The 17,511-nt window shown below is 41.4% G+C and overlaps 11 protein-coding genes across 11 annotated transcripts; 8 read left to right on the top strand and 3 right to left on the bottom strand.

The window, feature by feature from the left end:
- Window positions 1-203: 203 nt before the first annotated feature.
- Window positions 204-1,301, bottom strand: ERG3 (C-5 sterol desaturase; the record flags this gene model as incomplete). The annotated part of the gene is made up of 1 exon (XM_018366648.1): window positions 204-1,301. One exon carries the CDS (start codon window positions 1,299-1,301, stop codon window positions 204-206), a length of 1,098 nt encoding a protein of 365 aa, XP_018220487.1.
- A 712-nt stretch (window positions 1,302-2,013) lies between these two features.
- SPT8 (SAGA complex subunit SPT8) lies at window positions 2,014-3,807 on the top strand (the record flags this gene model as incomplete). Its single annotated transcript, XM_018366647.1, has 1 exon — window positions 2,014-3,807. The coding sequence occupies one exon, from the start codon at window positions 2,014-2,016 to the stop codon at window positions 3,805-3,807; it is 1,794 nt and encodes a 597-aa protein (XP_018220486.1).
- Window positions 3,808-4,438: 631 nt separating this feature from the next.
- OSW2 (Osw2p) lies at window positions 4,439-6,361 on the top strand (the record flags this gene model as incomplete). Its single annotated transcript, XM_018366646.1, has 1 exon — window positions 4,439-6,361. The coding sequence occupies one exon, from the start codon at window positions 4,439-4,441 to the stop codon at window positions 6,359-6,361; it is 1,923 nt and encodes a 640-aa protein (XP_018220485.1).
- A 294-nt stretch (window positions 6,362-6,655) lies between these two features.
- Window positions 6,656-6,994, top strand: NRS1 (Nrs1p; the record flags this gene model as incomplete). Its single annotated transcript, XM_018366645.1, has 1 exon — window positions 6,656-6,994. The coding sequence occupies one exon, from the start codon at window positions 6,656-6,658 to the stop codon at window positions 6,992-6,994; it is 339 nt and encodes a 112-aa protein (XP_018220484.1).
- Window positions 6,995-7,117: 123 nt separating this feature from the next.
- On the bottom strand, window positions 7,118-7,876 carry IES3 (Ies3p; the record flags this gene model as incomplete). Its single annotated transcript, XM_018366644.1, has 1 exon — window positions 7,118-7,876. One exon carries the CDS (start codon window positions 7,874-7,876, stop codon window positions 7,118-7,120), a length of 759 nt encoding a protein of 252 aa, XP_018220483.1.
- A 227-nt stretch (window positions 7,877-8,103) lies between these two features.
- FCF2 (Fcf2p) lies at window positions 8,104-8,754 on the top strand (the record flags this gene model as incomplete). The annotated part of the gene is made up of 1 exon (XM_018366643.1): window positions 8,104-8,754. One exon carries the CDS (start codon window positions 8,104-8,106, stop codon window positions 8,752-8,754), a length of 651 nt encoding a protein of 216 aa, XP_018220482.1.
- Window positions 8,755-9,016: 262 nt separating this feature from the next.
- EMA19 (Ema19p) lies at window positions 9,017-9,502 on the top strand (the record flags this gene model as incomplete). The annotated part of the gene is made up of 1 exon (XM_018366642.1): window positions 9,017-9,502. One exon carries the CDS (start codon window positions 9,017-9,019, stop codon window positions 9,500-9,502), a length of 486 nt encoding a protein of 161 aa, XP_018220481.1.
- A 442-nt stretch (window positions 9,503-9,944) lies between these two features.
- MLO50 (Mlo50p) lies at window positions 9,945-11,216 on the top strand (the record flags this gene model as incomplete). The annotated part of the gene is made up of 1 exon (XM_018366641.1): window positions 9,945-11,216. The coding sequence occupies one exon, from the start codon at window positions 9,945-9,947 to the stop codon at window positions 11,214-11,216; it is 1,272 nt and encodes a 423-aa protein (XP_018220480.1).
- A 677-nt stretch (window positions 11,217-11,893) lies between these two features.
- RPS0B (40S ribosomal protein uS2) lies at window positions 11,894-12,992 on the bottom strand (the record flags this gene model as incomplete). Its single annotated transcript, XM_018366640.1, has 2 exons — window positions 11,894-12,559; window positions 12,903-12,992. The coding sequence occupies 2 exons, from the start codon at window positions 12,990-12,992 to the stop codon at window positions 11,894-11,896; spliced, it is 756 nt and encodes a 251-aa protein (XP_018220479.1).
- An 803-nt stretch (window positions 12,993-13,795) lies between these two features.
- On the top strand, window positions 13,796-15,868 carry FRE8 (putative ferric-chelate reductase; the record flags this gene model as incomplete). The annotated part of the gene is made up of 1 exon (XM_018366639.1): window positions 13,796-15,868. One exon carries the CDS (start codon window positions 13,796-13,798, stop codon window positions 15,866-15,868), a length of 2,073 nt encoding a protein of 690 aa, XP_018220478.1.
- A 596-nt stretch (window positions 15,869-16,464) lies between these two features.
- On the top strand, window positions 16,465-17,424 carry DI49_3574 (uncharacterized protein; the record flags this gene model as incomplete). Its single annotated transcript, XM_018366638.1, has 1 exon — window positions 16,465-17,424. The coding sequence occupies one exon, from the start codon at window positions 16,465-16,467 to the stop codon at window positions 17,422-17,424; it is 960 nt and encodes a 319-aa protein (XP_018220477.1).
- Between the last annotated feature and the right edge of the window lie 87 nt (window positions 17,425-17,511).

Below are 17,511 nucleotides of genomic sequence, written 5' to 3'. Positions count from 1 at the left end.
CATTAAATCGGCGCAACATGTAGTTATACGAATGAAACAGGTGGAATAAAGTGTGAGATACACCATAATAATGTGTGTATGTTAAAACATGTGTATGTGTGTATATAAATATATAAATGTTATTGCTTGAACGTTCTTGTACATAAAAAAAAAAAGAAGTTTAATATGTGGGGCAAACAAAGAAAAGAAAAAAGGCTGTGTACTCAGTTATTTTTCTTGGTGTTTGGATCGTTTTCATAAACTCTATCATTATCGTCACCTTCAACCTCCTGGATGAACTGTTCGACTTCCTTAACTTGAGCATCCCAGGTCTCCTTGGAGTCTCTCAAAGTAGGGTCAAACAATGAGTCATCTGGTCTACGGTATGAACCACCCAGTCTATCCCAGAGAGTGGTAAATTGACCATAGTTGTAGTTGAAATATAGATGGTGGACTGTGTGGCACGCTGTACCGTTCACAGCAGGGTTGTTTGACAAGTATTGGCCGTCATGGATCATGACAGTCCAGAAGTTGACGAAAGTAAACAGAATCAAATAGGAAACCTTGTGTAATGGCAGGATCAATGGGTAGATGTGGTAAGAGATGGATTGTAAGAACCCGTCCACAGGGTGGAAAGAATGGGAGGCAAAAGGTGTGCAGACCAACCACTTGTGATGAGGCTTGTGTAGAGCACGGTAGACTCTTGGCCAGTGCAACCATCTGTGGGCCAAGTAGACACCGCAATCGGTGAAAAAGATGAAGGTGAAGTATTCGATGACGACCTTTCTCACACCGTGGTTTTCGTAGTCGATGTCCATGTAAAGCTTGGAGTGGCCGTTCATTTCCATGACAAACCATGGGGCAGTTAACATCGACATCCATGGAATGGCGCTGACGGCCAACTTGATTTCCATGGCCATTTGATTTTTCAAGTAACGAGGATGGTTGAAGATGGACTTGTCGAAGACAAAGACATAACTGACACTAGCGGTGAACAAGTACAGTAGAAGACCGAAGATGGTGACGATGGCCCATAGTGAAAAAAATTCTCTTATCAGGTTGGAACGGGGTAAAAGCGACGCAAATGTAGTGCTGGACATGTCGAACAAGAAGGGCACCTGCCCGTAGAATTTTCTGCACTCCTTGACGGCATTCTTAGAGTTCAGCGTCTGTTGCAAAATGGTAGAGTTGGTAAACCCGCTGTTCAAAGTCAGCCAGTTCTGCCATTTGGCAGGGATGCTGGCAGCCAGCGACGTGGGTAGGATCTTAGCGTACAGGTCGTCCAAGACATAATGGTCAGCGACTTCCAAGACCAAATCCATATCTTAATGTAGTACGAGTTTGTTTTTGGTTTTTTTTTGAATATGCAATAATCTGATCTCTTGTGCAGGCAGAACCAAGAACAAGCAATACAGACAATGAAATAGCAAGAAAGGACAAAAATGCACGTCTAATATATATCGCGATGCTGCCTTCGTCCGTTACATAATAGCAACAACAATACCCGATCACTGCTGAAGCTCTGGTTTCAATGCACCTGTTGTTCTTCTTCACCTTCTATTGTGCCACCTATACGAGCCTGCGCCCTCGTTTATCGCAGCCATCGGCCTCGTATACGTCTTGGTTGCCCTGACCGCGCTCTATACGACGGAAACGGCCCCCGGGAGTTTTCGGGCGCCTGCCCCGGGCCGTCGTTTCCGTCGTATAGAGCGCCGTGGGGCGCGACCCACGGCGACAATGCAAGGGACGACGCGTCGTAACTTACGATGACCGRCAATCGCAGCGTCAGCGTCGTTTCGCGGTTTTTTCGTCGCCTTTTTTCGGCCGTGGGAAGAGACAAAAATAACATTTCAAGCCCTCGTTTGTTTCACACGATACCCTATTGTTTTCGTCATTGTTCACGGCGGATTCAGGGCCCTTTTAGGCTGCGATCTAGCATAATAAGCACTTCAACAGTCAGCCCGGTATAGTGTGGGTTTCAGGAATCAGGCTAGAAGGGCCGTGGCGCTTACTGCAGTAGAGTAAAAATTTGAGATGGACGAGGTTGACGACATTCTGAACAATAACCAGGTGGTGGACGAARAGGAGGACGACGAAGAGATGCTGAGTGGGCTGGAAAATGACTCTAAGCAGGACCTCGAGGGGAACGATGACGGTGATGACGATGATGATGATGATGACGACGACGACGACGAGCAGGAAGAAGAAGATGAGCAAGGCGATGACAACGATGATGATACCGCAAAGGAAGGCAAGACCGATACGTCTATGGACGACCAGCGTGTTGGCCGAGAGTCTTCTGCTGCTGCATCGGCATCGGCATCTGCTGTTGCTGCTGCTACGGACGGCTCTGAAGAGGGTGAAATTGATGATGGTGATGGTAACGGTGATGATGATGATGAAGTTGAAGATAAAGATGAGGAAGTGAAACCTGAGGAGTCTTCTCTAAATGGAGAGGTGTACGAGTACTACAAGCACATGTTGCAGGCTGCACAGATCTCTGACTCGTACAATATCTACCCCACGGCAGCTATCCCCATTCAGACGCACGTCAACGCGCTAGCGGTGTCTAGAGGGCTCAGGTACCTGTTCCTGGGCGGCAACGACGGCTACATCAGGAAGTACGACCTGCTGAACACGCTCGAGGGGAAGCTGTCCCTGACGATTTTGCAGAAGCATTCGCTGGCTGAGTCTATCCAGAATGCAGGTATATTGCAATCGTACTGGGAGAATGAGATCCCGCAGAAAAAATCGGAAATGAAGCTCTCTGCCAACAAGGCCGAGTACGAGCCCAAAGTGAGTCCCGTTCACTCCCTTGAAGTGCAAAGCGAGTGTCTTTTCATTCTAAGCGGGCTGCAGAATGGTGGTATCACCATGCAGGGCGTTCGATATATGGAGGGGAGCATTGCCCACTATTTCAAGGGCAGGAACGGCCACAACCAGATCGTCAATATCCTGAAACTGAACGGCCAAGAGGACAGATTTCTCAGCGGTTCCTGGGATAAACGTCTCTTGGAATGGGACTTGCAAACAGGTGATATCGTTAACGAATTTCAGAAATCAAGGTCAGAGTTGTCGTCTTTGGAAATGCGCCCACTGTTTTCTTCCGTTGATGTTTCCAGTAACGTCAACAACGGCAAAGAGAACGAAAACGCCGATGACGATATGGATTCGCTGTTCGGTGATGAAGACGAAGATGAAAAGCAAGATACCGACAACGACCCCACCAAAACGGACAACGCGTCTCATGACGAACAAAGCAAGGAACAGATATGCAGAGAGTCTTTAAATACAGTCTATGACGAATCGGTGTTCATGACTTCCGGATTGAACGGCTCAATACATATTTGGGATCGACGCACGACCCAGTCGCCCGCATTGAACCTGGAAAGAGGCCCAAACATTCCACCATGGTGTCTGTCAGCGTGTTGGGGAGTAGATGGTGATCATGTGTATGCAGGGAGAAGAAACGCTTGCGTGGAACAGTTTGACCTGAAAATGCCCTCGAAACCAATGCACAACTTGAAATTGCCGTCCATTTCGGGTCCCGTCTCCTGTGTGAAAGCCATGCCCAATAACAAACACATACTATGCGCATCCAGAGATAACATTAGACTGTACAACGTGGATGTCGCAGTGGCAGCTTCAAATCCCTCTACCAAGAGTTCTAAAGTACCGTTCCTCATCGTTCCTGGTCATCACGGTGGCATTATATCAAACTTATACCTCGATCCAACTTCAAGATTTTTAATAAGTACTAGTGGGAATAGAGGCTGGCAAGGTAATTCTACTGATACGACGCTTATATACGATATAGACTTAGAATAGCGACCTGTAATAATAATAATACTAATAATGATCACAATCACAATCATAATCACAATCACGGCAAGACCCTTTTTTATAACGTATCGGCGGCTTTCCATTTTGTGTCAGCAATTCGGTGCTGAAAAAAAGAAAAAAGAAAAAGTAACTGTTAATTTTAGAATAAAAAAAAAAAATGTGCACAATATTCTACTTATTACTTCAGCAAAGTACATTTACGTACGTACGTATTAGTTTAAACAGGACACTTAGACCTCTTCTTTATTCCAAAGGTTAGAGGTTTTTTATGGTTATGGAAGAAACCCAATTAAAGTGCTTAATAGGTATGCAAAAGAGAGATAGAAAATATACTGGAACGCAAATTTACTAACGTAGAATTGATAACACGCTTTTGTTTTATTTATTTTTAACAGTCGGAGAGACGCCAGCAGCACAGTTTTTAGGATGGAGATTAAGCTTGAGCAACTCTTTCATAATACTCGTTTCACAGTATGTGTCAAGTGACGGATTGGTGGCTTGGAAATCCACCAAGCTAGGCGCCAACTTCTATACGCCAAACATATTCACCAAAGACATCAACGAACTACCTGACAAACTACAAGATAAAGGAACAAATAAATATTCAATTGACATCATGCTAGTCTCTGCAATTTCCCTTCAGGCTTTCGAGACAAATTGTGAACTACTGTCTAATTTTACAAGTAACAACACTACCGTACTCATTAGCACAGATTTTGGTTGTGAGTTAGAGCCCGTAGCTATGAGTTACTTTGGAGGTAAATGTAAGTGTGTTCTCTCCATTTCATGCGAGGTCGAGTGCAGACAGCTATCACTTGGCTCTTATGCATTGGTCAATGACGACCAATGTACTATTACTTTGGGGTTAACATACTGTGACGAGAACTTTGAAACAGACCCCTGTATTTTGGAAAACACAAAGGCAGCTTTATTGGAACTAAAGGGATCCAGTCGTTCAAATGTTAATAGGTTTCTTTTGGAGTTAAATGTTACGAAATGGATAAAGTCTCAGTTGATTTTAGATTCAAAACAAATGGCCTTGAAAATGTGGGAAGTGATTATTCCAAAGATTTCTTTAAATATTCTTTCCATTATTTACGAACAATTTGATTATGACAAAATGTTAGAAAACAAATCAACGGAGATTATTTTCAGAGACCTAGTTCAAGAACTATTTGGAATTTGCTTTGCACAATGTAGTAGTAAAGTGACTAAATTTTTACAAGTAACAAGCCAGGGGGAAGAGGAAATAAATTTTTATAAAATTGTCAAATATTGTGAAAGTAAGAAATTGCAACTTATCAATTCTACTGCAAATGAACATCCTGAATATTTATCTTTGCCTTTTGAACCATATTGCTTTTATCACCGGTTCGAATATCCGGCTCAAATCCTTCTTCACCAGCCGATTATCCTGGCAAAGAAGTACAATGTTCCATGTTCAAATTTAAACTTCCTGTATGGATTCTACACGAGATTGCTGACACTAAGTGGACTATCAATAAACGGAGGCCGGTGTGAACATGCACTGTCAATGCTGGACAACAGAATTGGCGGTGGCATGAATGTTGCTGCGGGAATTAACAGTGGTCAAGATTTTACAGATGGAGATAATAAGGATGAGGATAAAAGCAAAATGACAGTGGACAAAAATACTAAGGAAGGTTCCTATATAAGTTTAACTCAACGATTTTCCATGGTAAGTCCGGTGAGTGGCAGTGATCCTGCTTTACCGGCAGACCTAAAAACACTATATTTGGGTGCAGAATACATTAGCAATTGCGACGCGAATTTGTGTAGTGACGAACAACCACTAAAGTCTCCTGTCAGGGTGGATATGGGTTATAAAGATCAGTATTTGACAGATAATGTAAGACATACATTCGAAGAGGCATACTTGGCAAATGAAGATGGCTTTTCCTGTCTTGGAATTGACGATAGAAACACTACGAAACCCATTAAACCCTTAGAAAAACTTGGAATAATTGCTGTGCCACATTTTATTAAGCGGTTTTCCACTAAAAGATCGAGTAAAGATAAATCAAATGCTATGAAGAGACCCTACACTACAAGCAGTTTAGAGCTGCAATTGAGGTCTGATCATTTCACGTTCGCTAAAGAATACCAAGATTTACATAGACAATTAAATTATGAAGCAAAACCGAAGACGCAGACAGAACTGGATTCGAGGCGTCGAAACTACGCTGGGCTGGAATCGCAAATGTGGAAAATTAAACACCGATTCAATATCCACAGGGGAGCACTACCACGCCCTCAAACTAACCCATATGAGATACTACTAGATCACATAGAAGTTTTGAACAGTGGCAACACTGGGGATATTTTGAGATTTACCACAAGTAGATACGGTGGTGTTGATACGTACGATTCTATCTTGAAAGATCAGTCTAAGATTATGAGCGTTTTAGGTAAGCGTTGTGCCTACTCACCTCCGGCTTTGCTCAATGATCAGGATCATGATCCAGATTACGATCACGGCCACGCTCACGATCCAGACCACCCGAGTCATCAACACTAAGAATATTTGTTGTTGGCAAGGGGTGGAGGGGGAAAGCGCGAAATTATATGCCTAAAGCAGAAACGCGGTTGTTGCTTAAATGATTGATCCCCCATCTCTCCGACTCAWAATCCTATCACGATAGATACATGCATCGTAGGTATGGTCTCTATATTACGAAGCGTGGTAATACGTACTTACATATATTTACATATATAAACCTATATGCACGTCCTTTGGAAACTTAAATTTGTCAGTCTGCATTGATTTTCTTGTTCATGCATACCAGATTTACTCAATACGGAGTTAGTGGATATGCTTGATGGTAAAAGTAGTAACTCTGTTGAAAACACTTTCAATAATAATTGGAGTAGCGAAGTGGAAAAATACGAAGAGCAGTATGATGATGTAGAGTACATCGCATTCTCTGAGCCCCTGGATATGGATCCGGCGCAAGGTGAAGACGTAATTAGGGAGGATTGCTGGTATTTTAGTATGGATGTAGGCCAAGAGCTTGAGTTCGAAAGACAAAATCAGGAGGGCCACACAACAAAGGCGAAGAAATACAACCCCTTCTACGTACCATCGAAGGTAGTGCGGGAAATGGTCAGTAAAGCAGGTGTCGAATGGCAGAGTATAGCCAAGCCAAATTGAGTTTCGTTTCTGTTACTTTATAATGTTCGTTATATGAGTTTTTTTTTAGTTTTTTCAAATATACAGTATATACCTAAAAGAATATGCATATGGGAGTGGAGTTGTAGCGGATTGTTCATCTTTTCAAAGAATGTTCTCCAATAAACCATTTTTATTGATTTTTCTTCTCTTTGTTCTATTGAACGCCAGGGAATTAGCATTAACATTGGTTGGGATGGCCACTGCTCCGAATGCGATTGGGTGGTTTGCCTTCCTTCCGCGATTACTGAACAAATCCAGTTCTACATTGGCATCCAATAGCAATTCTTTCAAAACAAACCATTTTCGTTCCTTTTGTGAAAGAGTTTGATACTCGTCGAGTAGGTTTTCTTGGATCTTGGACAGTATATCGATTTTTTCATCATCTGGCAAATCAACTTCCTCAGTCTCTTGCTCTTGCTCTTGCTCTGCTGCATTTAGTGTTACAATTTGGTCATTGACAGCTTGTAGAAACTGGTCATTCATAGTGTAGAGGTTATCCTTGTATAACCTCGTCTTGAGGGTACTTATGTCAATCTCATCCTGATTGGCGTTGGTTATTACGTTCCCTGGGGAATTTTTTATCATTTCATAGTTCATTTTCGATATATCGTCCACGGCTACAATGTGTCTTTTGAAAGTCGAGCTATTGGTGTGACCAGAAAAGGTAGAGGCGGAAGTCGCATCAGTGGCTGTAGACGGGGTCGATGAACTTTGTTGGTTCAAGCTTTCTACAGTGTGAAACTTCTTGTGATGTGTGTCCTTTTCCAAGAAATCTGGGGTTTTGGTGTTCTTGTAGTGTAGGGTGGCTGCATGAGCGTATTGTACTTGTTTGTCTGTGTCGAGAAGCTCTTCGAACTGCATTATTTCGGTGCTATTCAAGCTAGCTATTCCAGCTATCAACACACTCCTTCTTTCACACTGGATCCTTTTCCTCAACGTCCTTCTCTTTTATCATGATCTTCGTGCTTAGTGCCAGCGTAACAAAAATTTTTCAGCAGAGTAAAACAAAGTATAATTTTGAGACGGAAAATGCGATGAGATGGTAAAGTTCTATACTAAAGAGAGGCAAAAAATAATAGCTGTAAAAGATGGATCAGAGTGTGGAAGAGCTATTTGGAGCATTGCGAGATGCTAGTGTGAGCCTGAAAGCAAGAAGCTCATCGAAAGAGGAAGGTTCATTCGAACAAGACGATGTTTTGCAGATAGACAAGAACGACGATGGAGTAGACACCGAAAGCAAGTTCCAAGAGATCGAAGCCAATTTAAAGAAACTCCCCAAGTTGGAAAACGGATTCGATGCCCTAGCCAAGAAAAAGACGAAGAAGGGCAAGTTGCCCAGTATCGAGATAGAGGAAGGAAACACTAAGAAGAGTAAGAAGGATGACAGCGACTGGTTCGCCTTACCCAAGCCGGATGACAACATGCGCCGTGAAGTCCAGCGAGATTTGCTACTGATTAAGCATAGAGCCGCCCTGGACCCAAAGAGACACTACAAGAAGCAGCGTTGGGAGGTCCCAGAAAGGTTTGCCATTGGTACTATAGTCGAAGACAAGACCGAGTTTTATAGTAGTCGTATGAACAAGAAGGAAAGAAAGTCCACCATCCTAGAAACGCTCATGGGTGATGATACCTCCAACAAGTACTTCAAGCGTAAGTATACCGAAATTCAGGAGAAGGCCACTAGTGGCAGAAAGGCACATTTCAAGAAAATGAAGGAAATGAGGAAGAAACGCAAATGAGGCCAGGGTCGTTAGCGCCCTCCACAAGCCCCTTGTGTACTGTATTGTAAAGTAGTGTAGGTTACGTAGAAAGATATAGAAGAGATAATAATTTGCATATCGTTTAAAAAAAGGAAAAAATCTTTTAAAAGGGTACACAGATATCGGCTTTTGGACAAGATACGAATAGGTAGATATAAAAAGAGCAATCGCTGGAAGGAGAACGACAGTGACAGAAACGAGGCACACACACAGAACGAAACAAATAACGCAACAGTAGGTAATGAAATTTGGACGTCGTGAGCAACAGTTTTACCTGTGGTACTTCATCGTGCACATTCCGATCACGGTTTTCATCGATTCATCGGTGGTCATCCCCCCAAAATGGCAATTGGGGTTTGCGCAAAAGGTCGTCAACAATCACATTGCAAAGCAACACGATTTTTTGCTGTCAGAGAAGCCAAACTGGCTATACTGGTTTGTTCTTCTTGAACTGGTTTTGCAACTGCCCCTTTTCGGCTATTTCGTTGACAAACTCTGGAACTTGAACAAATTACAAGTCAATACGGACAACAAGCTACTAACCTGGCTGCGGATCTATGGTTGGAACGCCTCGCTAACTACGCTAGTGTGTATCATCGTCATCTTCCAGCGTGGTTACATCCCTTACGATGTGCTAAGAACAGCTCTGACCACGACCCAGAAGTGCCAACTGGCCTCCGTATACTTACCCACGTTTCTCATTCCGCTGCGCCTGTGTCTTTTATAGCGAGCGTGAGCTACAAATACAACATAGGTAGTTTTATAGTTAATTTAATATTATGCTAACCACCCACTCAATCATCTTATTATGCTGGATTCTGCACTTTTTCGGCTCTGAAACGCGTCACAAAAGTTTCGCGTCCCTTAGCGAAATGGCTGGTTTCGTCTCAGAATGGCACACATTATTCATATAATTTAGCAAAGCTTGAAGTGGTGACTTCAAGCCAGTTGCTGTCACTCCGCCATCGCTAGATCCCCATCGTCTCCTGCATTCCCCTTACTTTCGTTATTGCTGCGTTGTATCCAGCCACACGGGTATATATATATATATATCTCTCTCTCCCTATCACGTTGTATTATTAACATTTGCGCACACGCATAGACAGATACATTCGCTACAGATTCTGCTATAACCAAACGGCATTTGCCAATCATTGAATAACAAGACCATGCAAGGGTACGTACCTCCCAGCCAGCGGCTATTCCACGCCAGACACAGAATAACTAGAGATGATTTGAAAGATGAGCCCCTGCACATGGGGTCCACCGATTGGACGACGATCCTCGACACCGCGGTAGATAAGGACTCGAGCCTCATTAGCTACGCAGTCCCCATAATAGATAATTTTGCCATTCCTCGAGCCAATTCGCTGGAGAGCCCCGCAGCGTCCACACGAAACAATAGATCGACCGTGTACTCTTCTTCGTCTTCCTCCGTTTCTTCTGTCTTCTCAGATGGTCTATTTACACCGAATCCCAATAAGAACTCATCAGGATCATCCTCTTTGGTGATCAGACCGCAAAAAAATTTGAGTGTAGATTCATTGATCCAGGAAAACAAGAGGAAAATCAACGACGAGAAAGCATCGCTGTCACTGATCGCCAATAATAATAACGAAACCTTATCCACTCATCCCGACCTATCCATACAAAATCTGATCAGGTCACAGACAAAAAGAAATATCTTGAACCTGAAGTTTCAAAATAGAAACTTATTCAGAAGAGAACTGAAGCTAGAAAAGTTTTGGGATAATTTGAGAAACTACCATACCTCTGGTGTCGATGGTGATCTGCTACTAGTAATTAGAAAGCACAACTTATATTGGTTTGGAATACCGAATGATTTCCGTCTTCCCATATACAAGAGATGTTTATACCACCATATCGAACAAGATGATGCTACATCTTTCAGCCAGCACAGGAAAAATCCCTTGTACTTAGCAATAAGGAATTGTTGTAATAACGAAGAGCAAGAAACTTTATCCCGGGCAATCTTCATAAACCTGATAAAAAACGTCACTTGGTTGAACAGTCGTTTCAGTGATGATAAGGACCGTAGGGATGTTTACACTATTATCGAGAGCAAGTTTTACCAAAATTTCCCTAATCTGTACTACCACTTGAAAGATAAATTGCAATTGAATGTTATAACAGATTTTATCAAGCCTGTAATAAGAAATTTCATAATCAATGCACTGAACAAGCATAAGCTAGATGGTATTGGTTTGGAGCTATTGGATATTTTAATAGTGACCACTTACTACGGACGGGACGAAATCAACGTCTTTTTAATGGACACATTTATCTTACATCTATTAAAACAGTGTCACTTTAAGTTTTTTGTTGATAACATCTCTGAAGTGATCATGCAGATTTCAAAGATTGATTGTGACCTGGTCATTCTGCTAGAAGATCTGAGGTCCCGAATTGATTTGGTTTGAAGAGCAAGGGAGAGGGGAAAAGGGACATTTTTACAGAAAAAAATACAAAGACATTATTTAAGCCAGTTTAGCTGGGTGGAAAATACAGACTTTAATCAATAAATAAAAGAACATTTAATATATTACATAATCAAATAACGGCCATAATAAAATCATAATAAAAAGGCTAATAATTATGAAAAAAAAAAAAAATAATGTTGTTCTATACCGGACAGTCTTAACTAGATATTAATTTATAGAGTATTTCAACAATTAAGAAGAACAGTGCTTTATTATCAAGTGTTAAATAGCTTAACGTGAAAAAAAAGAATGGCAACACCTACAGTAATAACAAGGACACACAAGGACACAACATTGGTTTGAGCGTGGTGATATATGACCAGCGGTTTGAACATATATGGAAGGGGCAAAAGAGAAAATATAAAACTTGAAAATATTATAATTTTTGAATTTGGTTAAAAATTTTTATACTATGATTGCATTAAAAATACAGATAGATGATGACGCTTCAGAGAGAGAAGCAAAAATATATATGAGATAAAGATAAACGATAGATGAATTTAAAAAAAAGGAAAAWGGAAGGAAAAACAGAAAAGAAGCGGAACTCCCATCTCTTTTTTTCCTTTCTTCCTCAATTCCTCACAATATTCACACACATTGCAAGGTTTTCAAAATGATTACCATTCAACGTTGTCTGCATTTTCTTCAGCCCATTCAGTAGCTTCAGCTTGACCTTCAGTGACTTCTTCCTTAGCTTCTTCTTCTTCACCTTCTTCAGCAGCAGCTTCTTCAGCAACTTGTTCAACCTCTTCTGGGTTTCTGTAGAAGTATAAATCTGGCATGATAGACCATGGTTGAGTTCTGTCGACCAAAGCACCTCTTAGTCTCAAGACTTCTCTGGCCAACAAGTACCAGATTAAACCGATGGAGTGCTTACCTCTGTTGTTACATGGGATAGCGACATCAACGAATTCAGATGGGGAGTCCAAATCAGTCAAAGCAATGACTGGGATGTTAACGTAAGAAGCTTCCTTGATGGCTTGAGCGTCTAATCTTGGGTCAGTGACAATAACTAATCTTGGTTCCTTGAAAGAACGGGTGATGTAATTGGTGAAAGAACCTGGGGTGAATCTACCGGCAATTGGAGTAGCACCAGTGTGAGCAGCAAACTTCAAGACAGCTCTTTGACCGTAAGTTCTGGAAGAGATGGCAACAACATCTTCTGGGTTTGGAATGGCAGCAATAATTCTAGCAGCCAAAACCAACTTTTCCCAGGTCTTACCAACGTTGATAACGTGAACACCGTCTGGTCTAGCATTGAAAACGTATGGTTCTTGGTGGACCTAAACAAAAAAATAAAAAAAAATAATTACTGTTAGTAAACTGATCATAACATAGTAATCCATGGCTAATAAGGTATTGAAGTCTATCATGTAATTACAGGGCAACATTAGTGTTTTCTGACATCCACTTCTACAAAATGCTCTCGAGGAAGCTTCTCAATCTGCATCTTCCTTTTCATGTTCCTTTTTAGACATCAGTTGGAAATTCATTCAAATTATCTAAAAACTCTTCAAAGTTCGTATCTGAGTCTGCTATTTCAAAACATGATAAACTTGGCGACGCGGTTTTTTTGACACTTATTACTGTCCACGGATATAAAGTCATATGGGATCTGGTACATACTTGAACGTTTCTAGCACCTAAGTGGGCGTTAGAGGCCAACAAAAGTTGGGCATCTTCTGGGGTCAAATCAAAAGTAGCTGGTAAAGACATTATCCTATCAGTTTCTTATCTATCTCTTCTTGTGCTGTTTCACTATCCTAAAATCACACACTTAAAAATTCGCGATTTAACAATATGGAGATTCAAATTTGATAATATCTTCTTTACAGGAATTAGAGTATGCGATGTTCCCTACCACGAGCACTCTTACCAAATGTTGCTATTTTCCCATTATACCCTTCCAGCACTTCCAGTGGGCCTCCCCCTGGGAGCTCACGCAGCGTACAGCGGCTCCACCGTGGAGCCTCGGTCTAGCGTCCGTCAACTGCCTGCTGAATTTTTCAACAGAGCGAAAAAACCAAAGCGGGACTCATCCCCTCAAATTCAGTTAAAAAGCACCTCATAAAAGTTTACATATGTATGGGTTTATAGCGAGTGTGTACGGATGTAAATGAACAGGGGTGTAGGAATAGACAAACCAAGTTTTTACAATACTGAAAAGGAAAAAGGGTGCAAACAACAAGAATATACTGTACAAGCAATAGGTAGTTAGCATGTAAAAGAGCGATCAATTTTTAAGTTTAAGGAAGGAACGTGTGATTTTTTCTGTCATGGGAGATTAGCACTCCGTAAAGTCTCGATTATCTGTGTCCCAATTCCATTTGCGTTCACATTCAAGTAGAGAAAAGCTGGTGCCGTTGTTTTTATTTTGCCAAGCTTTTATTTTCTGCAATACCATCATATTATACCACTGCATTTTTGTCATTTCTTTTTCTGTATCTGGCCATTAAAAATAGGATACTAGAAAATTCTATTAAAAAAAGTTTACTGTGTTTTTTGTTATTATTTTCAGCATGTATTCAGAATCCGTTATTAACTGGTTTGAAGAGCACCTTCCTACATTTGATGTTGATGTAGACAAACGTTTTCGAGCTTTGAGGGTACGCAAGTACTCCCAGATATGTCTTTTACTTTCTTTCATTATAATATGCATTATAATACCCTTATTGAATTGTTTGTTATTGACGAACAAATTCTTCAAGATATGTCATCATTTAAAGCATCACGTTTTCAATAGGCAGTCGTGGGTGCACAAGACGCATATGTATCACAATCAATCATTACAGTTGTGTTTGGCATGTTTTATTTTTACTTCAATTTTTATTGTTCAAGGCGTTAACAGGGATCTCTTGGAAATCACTAAGCGTATGGGGAGGATCTCCGTTGCTTTGATGCCGCCTTTATTATTTCTAACTTTGAGACCATCCCCATTGCCTCACACGTTATATTTAGCATTATTACCTCTGCATAAATGGATTTCCAGAATTGTCGTACTCGAATCTGTTTTACACACATGGTTTTACCTTTATTACATGTACATTAATGGCGCGTTATACGTCAAGATGAAAAAGTTACCTAATATTTATGGGGTTGCTGCCCTGGGTCTTTTCTTACTCATTGCTATTACCTCCGTAAGATATGCCAGAAGATTAAGTTACAGAGTCTTTTACTATGTCCACTACATAAGTACATGGCTCATTGTCGTTTTGCTGCATTACCATGCCCGCCCCGGTATCTCGTATTACACCTCTTTGAATGTGGCCATCTTGGTGGGACAAATTATTTATAGGCTCTACGTTTCAAATACCACAGTAGTAACAATCGTGCCCATATCTTCATCATTATCTGTTCTGGAGTTCCCATTAGTTGATTTGCCCAAGCGTCCCATCCTACCAGGTGGCCATCTAAGAATCAACGTATATCATAAAAGTTTTTTGAAGAGATGGCTTTCTCATTTAATACCCTTCCAACATCCCTTTACCATAGCCAGTATACCAAGCGATAGCTTGGTAAGATTAATTATTAGAAATGGGCACTTCCCATTACGCACAAACAAGAAGTATTACGTAACAGGTGCTTTTGAACCAGAACTAAGTTTTATTTCAAAACCCAGTTTCCCTATTGACGGTAGTACAAGGTCATCGAAGAACCCATTCCGTAACAACTCCTCAGCACTAATTAGTTCGCCGCTGAACTTCGTCATCAAGGCACAAAGAGTGTTTATGTGTGTGGGAGGCTCGGGCATTTCCTTCGGTTTACCATTGCTTCGTATTTTGAATTTTAACGGTGTAAATGTAAGACTACTTTGGGTTTCCAGAGATTATAAGGATCTAGAAGTACTAAACCATTTCAAAAACAATTTCGAAGGTATGGAAATATATATTAGTGGTACTGAAGGTAACGAACAGGATATTGAGATCGATTATATTGATTACCATGACCCCCATATAGACGTCGCGGATGAAGGTACTAACACACCTTCGCGGGTACAGGGTTATGGGCTAAGAGACGATTCTATGTTATCAGACGGGACTGCGCCGTATGCTGAACCCAACGAGAATTCTGCTCTGTTGAGTAAGAAATCCACTTTGAGAACTCACCAGTCTACCAAGACAAACGACATACCTGACAGTAATGCAGACGATGAAATAGACTTTACTTATGCTTTTGGTAGATCTAAGTCAAAGAAAAACATCACCCGTGGGACCTTAACCACACATTCCTCGCTCAATGGGTCGAATGTTTTCAGACAACCGAAGACCATTGAGCCACCTGTACAAGAACAACAGGGCGATTCGCCATCAGCAACACCACCGAAAAAAATCAGAATACCAGCAGGGGTCAAAGTCTTCTTTGGTAGGCCTACACTCGGCGATAAAGACTATGAGTGGTGCCTGCAAACAGAATGTGACGCGGAGACAGATTCTATTCAATGCTGCAGGTGGGCAAACCAAGGCAGAGATCACGCCGAATACCTATCGCAAGTGTGGGTGCTTGCTGCCGGCCCAAGAGGTTTAATAGAAAGCACAAGAAGATGGKCAGTAGACGGTGGACTGCACTTCCACGGAGAAAGCTTCGCATTATGAGATGTGGTGTGTAGGCGTTAGTTCCCATTCATTCTTTTTTAATCGCTCCACCAATGGCTACTAACGAGCCCCTCGCTTTTAGATTATAATAATATTCTGCATTCTCGACAGAGCAGCGTGGCTTGAGCATTCGGCTCCCGTGCCTTTTCGACAACTAATCAAGAGGTCTTACTACAGCAATTGCTTCCCTAGGCAATCTTACCTCAAGATTTTTTTTCATGTCTTGGCACGCGCCCCCTTTTTTCATAATTACGTCACGGAGAACGCCGCATGAACAAGCGTTATTTCATATGCAAGGCGGAGAAAACTGTGAAAAATGGGCTAACGAGTCATCTGCCAAGCCTTGGAGAAATACCGAAAAGAGGTATAGCCGGTGCTTTAACGGAAATTGGCCTCTTTGGTTAGGCACACAGGCAAGGGGTGGCTTGGCTTGCCAAGCCAAGTATTCAATAAAGCGTATTGCGCTCACAAATCATACGTATATAAATAAGTCTTGGCGCTAGTTACTGATATTAGTGCTTACTTGCTTTCAGTTCCACTCCAATGTGGAAACAGCAACATCAGCAATATCAACAATATTTCTCACCAAGTGAACGATGGCTGAATTTGGATTCGAAGGATTTTATGCATACAAGCCAGATCGAGCGGCTGCAATCGCCTTTGCAGTTCTCTTTGGGATTCTAATTCAGTTCTCGCTGATAGAAACCACGAAGGCAACGCTCAAGAACAGGAAATTGGTGAGCACATGGAAGTCCATCAAGTTACCTGACGACGCTTCTGCATTGAGGTTTTTCTCGAGCGCTAGCTTGAGGTGGACATATTCGCCTTTCATTTTAGGGATTGTTTTGGAATTTGTCGGTTATGTAGTAAGGGCGGTCTCCATTAATAAACCCACTAAATCCACATTTATTGTACAGTCGGTGTTCTTATTGATTGCTCCATCCCTTTACTCTGCTAGCATTTTTATGCTGTTCAGTAAAATGGCACACCTTTTGTTTATGGAAAGGTATATGGTATTCCCTGCAAAATACAATACACTGTTCTTTCTTGTGGGTGATATGACTGGGCGTGTTCTACAAGCTGCGGGTGGTGGGTTGCTCTCTTCATTGGATAACTTGAATACTGCGCGTATCTTGATTATCGTGGGTCTTTTCATTCAGATTTTCTGTTACAGTGTTTTGATGTTGAATCAAATATTCTTCCATTACAAAATGAGGACGGATTCCAACCGGATCGTCMAAAGCAATAAAGTCTGGTTCCGATTTAATTACATCCTTTTGGGCGGGAACATTCTTATTATTGCCAGATCTATTGTCAGAGCAATAGAATTCATTATGGGCCTACAAAGCTATATAATTCAACACGAATGGTGTCTTTACGTTTTCGATACCGTGCCAATGTTTTTGCTACCATTAATTTTCTTAGTCTGTTTCCGTGCAAGTAATGTCTTCAAACTGCAGGAAGAGTCAGTCGAAGCACAATTGTCATGGAATTTCCCAACCCAAGAAACGGACAAATCTAACTCAGACGTCGAGGAAGCTGTGTCTGAAGTTTGAGTGCCAACAATAGCATAGCTCTTTTAGTATTAATTATGATTTCTTGAATTAGGCGCCAGTAATTGCTTTTTCTAGTATTTTCTACAA

Source organism: Saccharomyces eubayanus, chromosome XII, assembly GCF_001298625.1.
Source record: "Saccharomyces eubayanus strain FM1318 chromosome XII, whole genome shotgun sequence".
Classification (NCBI taxonomy): domain Eukaryota; kingdom Fungi; phylum Ascomycota; class Saccharomycetes; order Saccharomycetales; family Saccharomycetaceae; genus Saccharomyces; species Saccharomyces eubayanus.
The sequence above is the reverse complement of the archived record's forward strand: the minus strand, read 5'-3'. Positions and strand labels throughout refer to the sequence as shown.